The sequence below is a fragment of the Esox lucius genome, chromosome 18 (assembly GCF_011004845.1).
Source record: "Esox lucius isolate fEsoLuc1 chromosome 18, fEsoLuc1.pri, whole genome shotgun sequence".
In the NCBI taxonomy this organism is placed as follows: Eukaryota; Metazoa; Chordata; class Actinopteri; order Esociformes; family Esocidae; genus Esox; species Esox lucius.
Window position 1 is genome coordinate 12,338,647 of NC_047586.1, and position 14,179 is coordinate 12,352,825.

At 43.0% G+C, this 14,179-nt stretch overlaps 1 protein-coding gene across 2 annotated transcripts in view; it reads left to right on the forward strand.

Annotated features, from left to right (window-relative positions):
- The window catches only part of aig1 (androgen-induced 1 (H. sapiens)), a 41,429-nt gene extending 27,609 nt beyond the window's left edge, over positions 1-13,820 (forward strand). Inside the window, exons 4-6 of one of the 2 annotated variants that reach the window (XM_010882592.3) lie at positions 3,624-3,739; positions 11,772-11,935; positions 13,058-13,820. In XM_010882592.3, the coding sequence (XP_010880894.1) occupies positions 3,624-3,739; positions 11,772-11,935; positions 13,058-13,092 (315 nt within the window). In that variant the 3' untranslated portion in view covers positions 13,093-13,820. The remainder of the gene's footprint in view (positions 1-3,623; positions 3,740-11,771; positions 11,936-13,057) is intronic. The other variant, XR_004574745.1, reaches the window with a different exon arrangement.
- The last annotated feature ends 359 nt before the right edge of the window (positions 13,821-14,179 follow it).

Sequence of the window (14,179 nt, forward strand, 5' to 3'; positions counted from 1 at the left end):
CGGTCTAGAGCTTTGTCCTGTCTCAGCATTTAAGAATTACTGTCTGAAAAAGACTGACAGTTTCTCTGTGGCTGAGTGTTTATATATATTTATTCAAAAAATAAATAGTGAGAGAGAAAGACACATGGTTACCAAAAGGGTGGGCAAGATTTTGTCTCTGACACGAACCATACAGCATGCTCTCCCGGGGACCATCAACATCTCCAGATCAGGAGCAGGAAAAGCTGTTCTCGCTCTTTCTCTCTCTCTCTCTCGTTCTCTGTCCGTCTCTCATGTCTCTCTCGCCTGACAGGGAGGACGTCATGTCTCTGAGGACATTATGTATTTCTTACCTCATTTGCTAGCAGCTGCAGTTGCATGGATCTGTTGTGCATCACAGTTCACTCCCAGGCTGTAGCACATGAGAGAGCGAGCTGTGGATGTTTCTAACTCCCCCACAGCAGTGTGTTGTCTTTAGGGGTGCTAATGGGGTCCTCCAGCAATCAATCCAGGTCGATCCTTCTAACAGTCAACGGTTAGAGATTTAGGTAATTGAAAGTTTGCTTGCCTGACGATGTTCCCATAAAAGGATCTGGTTGCTTTCTTGATTATTATTGAAAAAAATATCAATTTTGTGCATCTCCGTCATTGTACCGACAACAAACTCCAAAAGGAGAGGTTTACATGAATGCCCATCTCCAATTGTCTCACTAAGAGAAGGGAGATGTGGAATGGTAGGGTGACATAGATTGACCTTAAAGTGTAGCAAATACAGCAGGCTTCCTGCCTCTAGCTATGGTGGTCTCTGAAGATGATGGTCTGACGGTGTCAGATATGCTGTTAGGTAGGCCATTATCAGAGCCAAGAGGACAGAAGCCAGGGAGAGAAAGAAGATGGAGATACAAAGGAAACTACTTATCATTATGAATTAGGTCCAAAGGAACACATTGTACAGCATTACAGCCATTATAGCCTGGGGATACTCACTGTAACTGGGTCAAACTTAATCTATACCCTACCTGGGATGTTCGTGTCTGTGTGTGTCTGTGTGAGCGTGTTGGTGGGAGTCATGACTGCAATTTAACAGAGGTTAGGTAGCTTCATTTATGTGAACAAGACATAGTACAGTAGGTTCCATTCTTCAGCAGTGTGGTTAGAGGCCAGTAAGTTGTGGAATAAAAAACCCTTGAATAACATTTACAGGCACATTAATGAGGAGTTGGGGGTGAAACACAGTTTCTGGCCAGAGCTGCGTAATGCCAGCATATCAAGTATTTATTAGCCGATTAGATTGGAGCATGGCTCAATGTCTTTGTTATGATGTAGTATAGGTCAACTGAGGCTAGACTGGTTTGGGAGGAGACTCTTCCGTTGGTCTGAATGTTAGAAGGCTGCCATCTGGTGACTGCTTTAAGAAACGTATATACATGGAGGGGCCAGGGTCACAGTACAGTGCTGTGAAAAAGTATTTTCCCCTTCCTGATTTCCTCTATAATTATGTATTCGTCACACTATATGGTGTCAGATCTTCATACAAAATGTAATTCAAGACGAAAATAATCTGAGTAAACACAAAGTTAAGTGTTAAATTTGATCATGGTAGTTAAATAAAAAGTGTTATCCGACACCAACTAGCCCTCTGTGTAAAAGTGATTGCCCCCCTGAATTTAGTAACTGCACCACCTTAAGCAGCAGCAAATGCAACCAATCCTATAATTGGAGATCAGTCTTTCACATCACTGTGGAGGAATCTTGGCCCACTCTTCTTTGCAGAATTGCTGTAATTCAGCAATGTTGGAGGGTTTTTGTGCATGAACAGCTCGTTTAAGGTCCTACCACAGCATCTCGATAGGGATCAAGTCAGGACATTGACTAGGCCACTCCAAAACCTTAATTGTGTTCTTATTGTGAGATGCTGTGTTTTCTTCACGCCAGACATAAGAGTATCTTCCAAAACGTTCCAGATGAGTCCTTTTGACTCGTCTGTCCACAGAAATGATCCTAATGTTTCTCTTAGTTCTCCCAAGAAATCAATTTTGCCCAGTCTCTTTCTTACTGTCGAATCATGAATGCTGACCTTAGCTCAGGCTTGAGAGGCCTGCGGTTCTTTAGATGTTGCCATGGGTGTTTTTGGGATTTCCTGGATAAATCGTTGCTGTGCCCATGGAGGAATTTCAGAAAGGCTGGCCACTCCTTGGAAGATTCACCACTTTTCCAAGTTTTCTCCATTTGGAGATAATGTCTCTCACTGTGGTTCGCTGGAGTCCCAGAGCCTTAGAAGTGGCTTTGTAACCCTTTCCAGGCTGATAAATCTCAACAACTCTTGGCGGTGATGGCGTCAGGGAGCTGATTCAGGTTTCAGCACAGAAGACACGGCTCTCCACCATGACCCCTCCTCAACGCCACGGAGACAGACTCCTTCAGGGACACGTTACCTGCCACTTGCAATTAGTCACATTAGAATTAGAACAGTCCCTCCTCCGCCACCCACCTGTGCCTTTAACATTGCGAGCCTGGTTTTAAGTCTGTTTCCGCTTGATTTGGTATGACAGTGATATGATGATTGGCTTGAGCACAAACAGACCAGAAACAATGTTAAAGTGCTGCCCGCTACCTATACTGTGACTCCCCACTATCACATATTTCTAATGAACTGTATGTGCGCACACACACAAACACACATAAACACACACAAACACACTCAAACACACACACACAAACAGACACACACACACACACACACACACAGTGGCGTTACATAATAGTTCTATTCCTGCAGTAGCACAGGTGATATATAAAGACAAGCATGTGTACAGTGGTTAAAGAGAGGAAGTCAGTGGAATGGGAGCTGTCACGTTCTGCCACTGGTATCACTCAGTGTGTGTGTGAATGTGAGTGCGTGTTGGGGGTGGGGGCTCAACTAGTCTCCAGTGCAAGACACACCACGACCCATCCGTTAAATAGGGCCATTAATAGTTAATGTTGTCTGTTGCGGCCCTCACTCTTCTGCAAACATGTATGTACCAAGCTAGCATCAGGAGCGCAGGCAGACTCTACCAAACATCCTTTACTCATATCGGAACACAGGCGAGCCAACGCAGGCACATTACTGAATTATTGAAAAAGACGCAACTATAAACATTTCAGCAATGTCTGTCAAAGAGAAAACACAAGATGAGAGCAGCGGGGATTTTAATCATCAAGACACTCTGGAGAGCAGAGCACACACACAGCAGCATCACGCGTCATCCGTTTACCGTCTCAATACGGCTCAATAAAAATCTTCATTACCCTCTCCTGACCCTGCGCTCAGTGTCCCAGACTGACACAGAGCTGCTCGACTCCAACTGTTTACTCTAGCCTATCAGCTGTCTGCCTGAGTCTCTCTGTCACTGTGAAAGGGCTAGCTAGTTAAATGGTTAGCTAATGAAAAGGCTAGCGTTTCAGCGGGTGATGCTCCGTGGGTAACTGTCGCTGACGTGTGCGGAGCACCCCTGGGTTGAGCCCAGGTTGAAAGCCGTGCTGTAAACTCACACTGTGTGCTACTAATGTGCCGTGTCTCTGTTGTTGTCAGTGAGCCTGCGGAGTGTAGCTATTTGTGCGTGGCTAACTAGTGCGCGTTGTCTTTGTGTTTTCTGCTCCAGCACACCACTGTCCTACCGTTCATCATCATTGAGATGAGGACCACGCAGCACCAGTATCCTAGCAGGCAGTGTGGACTGATGGCGGTGTGCAGCTTTGCCGTCGGATATGTTCTATGGTAAGAGACTCTATCCTCCAACAAGGGCACGATCAGACTCTCCCTGTTCAGACCATGCTGTTTTTGATGTCCATTCCCACCTATTTTTGGATTTGGGCCATAAAACATCCTGTGAATAACCGGCATAGGACGCCTGAGTCATGCAGCAGTCTAAGGCACTACATTAGAGTGCCACTGTGAACCGGGTTCTTCCACGAATGGTACACAGTTGGCTCAGCCCCGTCCACGTTGGTGGGGGATCGGCTAGGGAAGGCCATGCCACGTGGCGCTCCAGGTTGGGCGAGCCGAAGACTGAGTCATTTAGCAGGCGCTTATCCAGAGCAACTTGAAGTAGTGAAGTGAAGGCCCCTCCTTCAGACTCATAATGCCGGCCCCGTGTTCCACCGAACTGAGAACACGACACAGAAGACCATACAATACAACAACAAACATCACGTTACTGTTCACCGTGGACCGTAACGATGAATGGCCCTGATCTGATGAGATGACATAGACCGGCCCCGCCCCCTTTCAGTGATGTAACATGTTATCAGGCTAGCTGAATGCCTCTGCTCTCCAGAGCCACGGTTCTGGCAGCCGGCAACACTCCAACACATGTTTCTCATGGCTCGGTCCCTCACCGCCCTCATGACGGATGGCCTTGTCCTACCACGATGACAAACGGTCTCTCCAAATCTCCCCCAGATAAAACTGCCTCTAATCCTCCTCTATCAGTCAGGAAAGAGCGAGAGGGGGAAATATGGGGGATCTGTCTCTGGTTTGGCAGAGAAGCCTTGTGACAACACGTCACGGTACCAGAGAGCCAGGCCCTGATCCCAAGTACCACACAGCAGACGTAATGCTCCCAGGGAGGTTAAAGAGAGGCTGGGAGGTGGGGAGGCTTCTACTGCAGGCGCAACTAACTGGAGGGAAAGCATGGAGAAAGGGGTTTGCCAGAATCACCTAAAGTCACGGAGCCTCGCTGAAAGTTGTCACAGCAGCACACACCTCTCTCTCCCTTAATCCCTGGCTGAAATGAAGGGGATTATATCCCCACACACACACACATCTTACAGGGTCAGGGAATCTGTCTCGCTTCCCTCAGCGGGAGAGGAAAAGGCCTGGAGTTGTGTAAAGGCTGCATTACTGTACATGGGGATTACCCAGCCAGGGAGTTACAGAGAGAGAGTGTGTGGGTGGGGGTAGGTAGGCAGGGAGAAGGAAAGAGAAAGATGTCATGCCTGAAGTGGGATGAGTTAAGCTTCAGTGGACAAGTCTGATCTGTGTACAGTTTTTAGAATGTCAGACATAATCACTCATACAGAGTCATGCAGGCTTATGGTTTTAAAGAATAATGAAACTGAGGTAATGCTGCGTTCCTAAAATGAACATAAAATGTAGGGACGTCCCCTGAGTAGTCTGAAAATCCCTTCTGGTTACCAAAGAAGGAGCCATTGCCTTATAAACTACATAAAACGTCATAACAGCGTCAACACACAGTGTTAATACATTCTTTATAATTACCTGATTCTGGGTTATTTAACAATTTGTAAAACCCTTGTAAACCAATCAACAGTTATTGTACATTCGTAAAAGAAAAATACTAATAACTGGTCATCGCTTGTGAAAAAGTGGGACAATATTTACCTCCACTGTCCTGGACAAATTGACATACTGGACATAATTAAATGACACCCTTCCTAACATATTAAACTTTACCAGAGTAGGTATTTGACATGAAATGCTAACGATAATAACTTGATGAACCAGTAGAAGAAATGTCCTACATAAATGGATTAGAATGGATATTATAATTATTTCATTATATACAGTATCTCACAAAAGTGAGTACACACCTCACATTTTTGTCAATATTTGATTATATCTTTTCATGTGACAACACTGAAGAAATGACACTTTGCTACAATGTAAAGTAGTGAGTGTACAGCTTGTGTAACAGTGAAACATTTGCTGTTCCCTCAAAATAACACAACACCCAGCCATTAATGTCTAAAATGCTGGCAACAAAAGTGAGTACACCCCTAAGTGAAAATGTCCAAATTGGGCCCAAAGTGTCAATATTTTGGGTGGCCACCATAATTTTCCAGCACTTCCTTAACCCTCTTGGGCATGGAGTTCACCACAGCTTCACAAGTTGCCACTGGAGTCCTCTTCCACTCCTTCATGACAACATCACGGAGCTGGTGGATGTTAGAGACCTTGTGCTTCTCCACCTTCCGTTTGAGGATGCCCCACAGATGCTCAATAAGGTTTATGTCTGGAGACATGCTTGGCCAGTCCATCACTTTTACCCTCAGCTTCTTTAGCAAGGCAGTGGTCATCTTGGAGGTGTGTTTGGGGTCGTTATCATGTTGGAATACTGCCCTGCGGCCCATATGTAATAGTACATGTTGGCATTCATGGTTCCCTCAATGAACTGTAGCTCCCCAGTGCCGGCAGCACTCATGCAGCCCCAGAGCATGACACTCCCAACACCATGCTTGACTGTAGGCAAGACACACTTGTCTTTGTAATCCTTACCTGGTTGCCGCCACACACGCTTGACACCATCTGAACCAAATAAGTTTATCTTGGTCTCATCAGACCACAGGACATGGTTCCAGTAATCCATGTCCATGTCCTTTCTTGTGCATCATCTTTAGAAGAGGCTTCCGTCTGGGACGACAGCCATGCAGACCAATTTGATGCAGACCAATTTGATGCAGTGTGCGATGTATGGTCTGAGCACACCTTCAACCTATGTAGCAATGCTGGCAGCACTCATACGTCTATTTCCCAAAGACAACCTGTGGATATGACACTGAGCATGTGCACTCAACTTTTTTGGTCGACCATGGCGAGGCCTGTTCTGAGTGGAACCTGTCCTGTTGAACCGCTGTATGGTCTTGGCCATCGTGCTGCAGCTCAGTTTCAGGGTCTTGGCAATCTTCTTATAGCCTAGGCCATCTTTATGTAGAGCAACAATTCTTTTTTTCAGATCCTCAGAGAGTTCTTTACCATGAGGTGCCATGTTGAACTTCCAGTGACCAGTATGAAGGTGTGTGAGAATTTAACACACCTGAATTTAACACACCTTTTTCCCCATTCACACCTTAAACCTTGTAACGCTAATGAGTCACATGACACCGGGGAGGGAAAATGGCTAATTGGGCCCAATTTGGAAATTTTCACTTAGGGGTGTACTCACTTTTGTTGCCAGCGGTTTAGACATTAATGGCCTTAATTTTTTCCGGAGCTGTATATAGATAGATAGAGATATGTACACACCATTTACAGATGTTACCTCATTATAAAGCGTTGCCTAAGTCAGAGTTCAACCAATGTAACAACTAACATAACCAGTTGTTAAATTGAGCTTATTGAGGCACTTACATTCTGCAGTGTCTTATGCCCAACCATTTCTGTGAGAGGACTCATGAATGCGTAATCACTCAATATCAGTTAGATCACCTGCATTGTGATGCAGCCTCGGGTCTAGATAAGGGCCACTCCAGTCTCACACTGACTGATTGCTCTCAATCAGTGGGCTAAGCTGAGACTGGGAGGGGGGACAGCTGACACACTACTGTCACTTGTTACTAATTTGACCTTGTCCACTACTATTCACTACTATTCACTATCCATCTCCACTCCACTCGGTCTTTTTCTCTCTGGCAATTCAAATGGGTTTACTGGCATGGGAAACATATTCCTAAATCAAGTGGAAAATGTGAAAAAATTCAGTTCTACTAATAATTAACAAAGGTGAAACAAACAAACAGATAAACACTCAGTTTGGTAAACATTACACAATAAGATGTTTTGAAAAGTTGAAGACTTTTCTATTTCTTCATGCCTCCATGACACCTCCCTGGCAGTATCTACCTCTTTTCTCTCTCTGGACAATTGGTAGAAAGTAATCAAGAGAAGAAAAAAAATATACAATATAATGAAATATAAATGGCATAAGATGTCTAGGTTTGTTGTTCTGACACTGTCTCCAATTTGGTGGTGAACAGCATCGTAGTTCAATGCCAATCCACTGTTTTGTCTTCCTGGAAAACATGGCTACATTATCCTCACCACAGAGGTCTTTGAACACTTCAGGATCATCTCAAATTTGGGGATTGTTTTAGTTTTTTAAATGTATGTGTCTTATACCTACTTATGTAATGGGCTGTCTTAAACCTACTGATTTAATGGGCTGTCTTATACCTACAGATGTAATGGGATGTCTTATACCTACTGATGTAATGGGGTGTCTTATACCTACTGATGTATTGGGCTGTCTTATACCTACTGATGTACTGGGCTGTCTTTTACCTACTGATGTATTGGGCTGTCTTATACCTACTGATGTAATGGGGTGTCTTATACCTACTGATGTAATGGGCTGTCTTATTCCTACTGATGTATTGGGCTGTCTTATACCTACTGATATACTGGGCTGTCTTATACCTACTGATGTATTGGGCTGTCTTATACCTACTGATGTAATGGGGTGTCTTATACCTACTGATGTAATGGGGTGTCTTATACCTACTGATGTAATGGGGTGTCTTATACATACTGATGTAATGGGGTGTCTTATACCTACTGATATATTGGGGTGTCTTATACCTACTGATGTAATGGGGTGTCTTATACCTACTGATGTATTGGGGTGTCTTTTACCTACTGATGTAATTGGGTGTCTTATACCTACTGATGTAATGGGGTGTCTTATACCTACTGATGTAATGGGCTGTCTTATACCTACTGATGTAATGGGGTGTCTTATACCTACTGATGTATTGGGGTGTCTTTTACCTACTGATGTAATGGGGTGTCTTATACCTACTGATGTAATGGGCTGTCTTATACCTACTGATGTAATGGGCTGTCTTATACCTACTGATGTAATGGGGTGTCTTATACCTACTGATGTATTGGGGTGTCTTTTACCTACTGATGTAATGGGGTGTCTTATACCTACTGATGTAATGGGCTGTCTTATACCTACTGATGTAATGGGGTGTCTTATACCTACTGATGTATTGGGGTGTCTTTTACCTACTGACGTAATGGGGTGTCTTATACATACTGATGTAATGGGCTGTCTTATACCTACTGATGTAATGGGGTGTCTTATACATACTGATGTAATGGGGTGTCTTATACCTACTGATGTAATGGGCTGTCTTATACCTACTGATGTAATGGGGTGTCTTTTACCTACTGATGTAATTGGGTGTCTTATACCTACTGATGTAATGGGGTGTCTTATACCTACTGATGTAATGGGCTGTCTTATACCTACTGATGTAATGGGGTGTCTTATACCTACTGATGTATTGGGGTGTCTTTTACCTACTGATGTAATGGGGTGTCTTATACCTACTGATGTAATGGGCTGTCTTATACCTACTGATGTAATGGGGTGTCTTATACCTACTGATGTATTGGGGTGTCTTTTACCTACTGACGTAATGGGGTGTCTTATACATACTGATGTAATGGGCTGTCTTATACCTACTGATGTAATGGGGTGTCTTATACATACTGATGTAATGGGGTGTCTTATAACTGCTGATGTTTTAGTGTGTCCTGGTGTTGAAAGTCCAAGACCAGACTTATTTAGGTGTCCAGTATAGCTTATTTTTAAACATGAATAATTTTAGTAGTAGCCGTATACTATAGGTTTTGTACCGTCTAAGGTGTAATTCCTTCGGCTCTCTAACTTCTCTTCTTATTTTGGTCTTGTTGAGAGGGGTGTTGGCCAGCGCACAGGTTTGCCTGTAACAGGTCAACGCTCTGCTAAAGGCTATGTGCTTTGGGTGACAGCAGGCACAGGTCGTCTGTGAAGAACAGGCATTCTTGCTTAATCTGTTCCATAATATTGACAGAGTAAATTCTGATTCCTAATGTTGACTCTGTCTGGGAGTATTTTTATATAAGAGACGGTCCAGTGTTTTGAGATAAATTTCACTAAATCAGCTATCTTAGGCTAAAGCTAGATGAACAAATGCACCAGCTGAATGGACTTGTGTCCCACAGAGACAGACAACACTGCTCACCACATCACACCTCCTCCAAACTGTTAACTAAATCGCTACAATATACTGCATCAAAAACTATACACATCTTCCTGGATATACATACAGTGCCTATGAACGCATTCAAACGACTTCACTGTGTCAACATTTTATTGTGTTACCGACTTAATTTGTAATTGATTATATATATTTTTACATCGGTCTACACACAATACCCCATAGCAACAAAGACAACAATTATTTTTAAGAAATTGTGGGGAAAAAAATCATCATTATCCCTGAAATAATTTGGGTATGTTTACAATGGTCCCCTTCTATACAAACATTTACCCAATTGTTGTTGGCATGCAGATTTTCTCTAGCCATTTCCGTGGTATTCGGAGAGATGGGAGGGGGAAGTAACCCAGGGCTGTGGAGGCGTTTTTAGGATAAAAGAGTAGAGTGGCTAGCCATTGCTCATTAAATAATGTATTATGAATGAGCAAATCAGCTTTTACCCAAAAAAAATGTTGACCATGAACTTTTGTGAATAGCTGTGGTTTTTGGAAGGGATTCCGAAAGATTTCAGTTTGATTGAGATGTCTGGACAGAGCACTATAACTCCAGCAATGGCTGTGAAGAAAGCGATTTAAAAAAAAAAAACATTATTATTTGTTCATATATCCTTTTATTCATTTCACCACAATGAGAATTGCAAACCTAGTTTCCATGAGATTACAAAAAGTGTGCCCCGGGTACCCTCTGACCTAATGTGTTGTTCCACATGTTTATGTTTGACCCAGGAAATGGGATGCATCCAGCCAAGTTGAATCTGTGTACCGACGATAAGGACATCTCCTCAAATGTTCATTTGCTTCAGGATTTTGAAGAGCTCCAGAATGCTTTTCAGTCACTGCAGGCAACCCCCTTCTATATCTGTGGAGTGTAAATACTGTATATTCGGTCATGCAATAAATCGAATTTGTCTTTTCCTCTGTGTCATTGACATTGTGCTTATAAGGAGGTTTAGAGCTACTGTGTTTAATACTACAGTTATCGCCTACCGCGGGTTAGGGTTTACATAAAGGCCTCAAACAAAGTCATTGTTTGGTTCAAATTTTTCTCCATTCTTTAAGATTTGGTTTATCAGTGTTTAATTATGGGATGTCGTAGAAATACCCTAATCACAACATCCAGTGAAACTGTTTTAACACAGCCTATTGAAATTGTGCGTCTCATTTAAGATGCCATGAGATCTGCATGCTTTTTTTATTTGAGACCCTGAGGTTTTTATAGAGCTCCTACTCAGTAATTGGGGAGTCCTTTCGGGTTTTCATTGTCCTTTATAGCTTTTTCCAATCTAGTCAAATTCTCAAACATTTGGCATTATTCTGTATTTGAATCCATTTGAACAATGTTGTTAAGAGTTCTTTTAAATGTGTTGTCCATATGTCACTGTTTAGTATCACTAATTTCTCTTCTTTCGATTTGTTAAGGTTTTTGCAATTTTGCCAGAAGTTTCAGTGTTTATGGACTCCTCAATTAGTTCCAGTTGCTTTCTGTTGTATTGTATTAGTTTTTACAGTTTTGAAGTCTCAGTATAGAAGGCGTGAAACATAATTCATTTGTAACTTAGCATTTGGTTTGCTGAATGTATGTTGATGTTACTTACTGCCAGACCGAGTCCATATTTACCATGGGTGTATGTCCAGTTTAGTGATACAGCATAGTTTAGGGTCAAATAATCTCACTATAAAAAGATTGAGTCTGGATTATTCCAATAAGAGAGCCATGAGGCTGTGCTGTCTAACAGTCAAATGACCAGACTGTAACTTTATGATGGGGAAGTGGCTGGATACTATAGAAGGCAGGCAGACAGTGACACAGACAGAGGGTGAATGGAAATAACAAATGATCTCCACTCTGGCCACCTTAAAACCTCTGTTGACACAGACAAGTGGGTGTATGTATAAAAGTATGAACTCTCTACATTCTTTCCTTCTCTGCCCCCCCCCCCTCCCCTCCCTCTGTCCCATCAGGATGTGCTGGGTGCACCATGTGACCGGCGTTTGGGTCTACCCCTTGTTGGAACAGATCAGTCCCCTGGCAAAGGTGGCCTTCTTCTCCTGTCTCACCGTCCTGATTAACGTCTACTACGTCCTGGGAGAGATCCTCAACAGCTACATCTGGGACGGCTCCAAATGTGAGCCCTCTGCGTGTGTCGCGCAGCCACACTCCGTCTGTGTGTGTGTGTTTGTGTGATCCAGGTCTATATGGGGACCAGACGTCCTCACAAAGAAGGAAAACCTGACAAATAACACCCAAAATGGGCGAAATTGGGGTTACTTTTAGGTTTAGGCATTACGGTTAAGGGTTATGATTAGAGTTTAGCATCAGCGGATAGGCAACGTAGAGAATAATTTTTTCTGGTCCCCAGAAAAACTGATGTGTGTGTGTGTGTGCGTGCGTGCGGCTGGGATAGAACATTAAGGGTCTGTACAGGATCCCTTCACAAAATCCCTGTGGTTTCAGAGCCTCTATTCGTGCACTCAGCAACACATGCAAGTGCAAACGAGTGCAAAATGCTCACGGACACCAACAAATTCACTTACACGCCACCGTTAAGCTATCTCACACATACACACAAGCACACAGTCCTGTATCCATTTGCATTAAGAGCGCAGGCTGAAAGGTTCGTGGGAGTAGCTACCTGCGGCACTGACTAACAGATGGGTTTGGAAAGTAGAAGAGCAGACTGACTGCAGCGAGCAGACACCAAATCCCTCCATCCCTCTCCGCCTCCCACCTGTTTGACACCGACCGACAAATCAACACAACCATTCCATCTCCCAGCACACTTCCACATCCAGCAAGCTGCTCACCAGTCCCGAGTTTTGCATCCTTTCTCAGTCCTCAGCTCCCCTCCCGGCACCTTTTTCTCTTCTCCATCTCTTTTTTTCAATCCACTCTCCTTCTCCACTTTTCTCCTCTCTCCTTTCTTTCCAAACCCCTTTCATCTCTTTTCTCCCTGGTCTAGTCCTGCTCTTATTCAACTCATTTCTCTCCAGCAATTACTTCCTGCCCTTCCTGCTCCTTTTCAGAAGTCCTCCCCTCACAGCTCCTTCCCTCCCTTTTTTCTTTTATTGAGTAGGTATGAAATGATGTTTGCATCTTTTGTGTCTGAAATGTCTCCAAAATGTCACAAACTGTTACTGTAAGGTTACATGTTGTTACTGTTCCTTGTCTTAAATAGCTTATTGTAACACCACCTTTTTGAGTTATGATTTATGAAAATTGATTGAATTGCCATTCCTCTTTTTTGCAGGTGGTCTCTACTCAGACAAGACTAAAGCCGACTGAGGCCCAATGCGAAGTGGGAATCTTGCCATCCAATCAAGGTTTAGTCCCTCATGGGCCTAAAGAGAATAACAACCTTTGTGTAAATAAATTATGTTTGGTTTTTTTGGGAATGTGATCAAATTTTTGGGTGTTTTGAAAGGAACCTTTCTTAGCCATTAATACTGTACCAAGTCCTCATGAAACTGTTGGACTGAAGTTGAGAACTGAGAGGCCAGTTTTCTGTAATGATGAAAATGATGCAAGTGGGATATTAATTCACCGACTTGCTATGGAACGGAGTTATTACTAAGACCTTACATTTACTCACGTATTAGTATTTAAGAATCCTATTAATCCATCTCAAAGATTCAAGTATTATCTAAAACCGAGTACACTGTTTTAATGGAATGAACTTACTGCTGTAGGCAAAAAAAATGTATCTTAAGATGCTTAAGCCTTCTGGCAGAGTTAGCGAAAGCCACGCGTCAGGATTAGAATTCTCCTCTGTTTTTTATTTTCACTGGAGAGCTTTACAGCAAGGGTATCTCCTGCAGCGGCATGAATGGCAGCCTTTTCCAGGTTGCGTAGTGTCTTTAACAGCTGCACCACAGAAGGTTATTTTTTAGGACAGCTAGACTGTGAGCTCCGCTGCTGCGAAAGCTTCTTTGTTTTGTTTTTGTAAAAAAAGAAAGAAAAAAAAAAGGGACGAGAGTGTTTGACTCTAGAAGTCTGCGTGTATGGTCTTTCAATAAAAAGGTGTTAAGTTATTTGGAATGAGTCAGATACATTGTGTGTGCGTGTGTGGTTGTCTCAGTCTCACACTACATCTTTTCACACACTCACATTACACTAAGCTCCATGGGAATGAAGGCCCAGCCATTCAATTAAAAAGAAAAATTACCACACGTATGATTTAACTTTTGGCCAATATTTTCTCTGGCAATTTCTGCCCGGCTTTTTCAGACGCAGACTCTGCCCAAACATAACAAAATCTTATGCAGTACTGGACCAGCTCTTAACGAGAAACACACACTTTTCAGAATTACACTTATTTCATAAGAAAAGGGGTTAGCATGACACATTAAATAACCAAAAACTCAATGCAGAG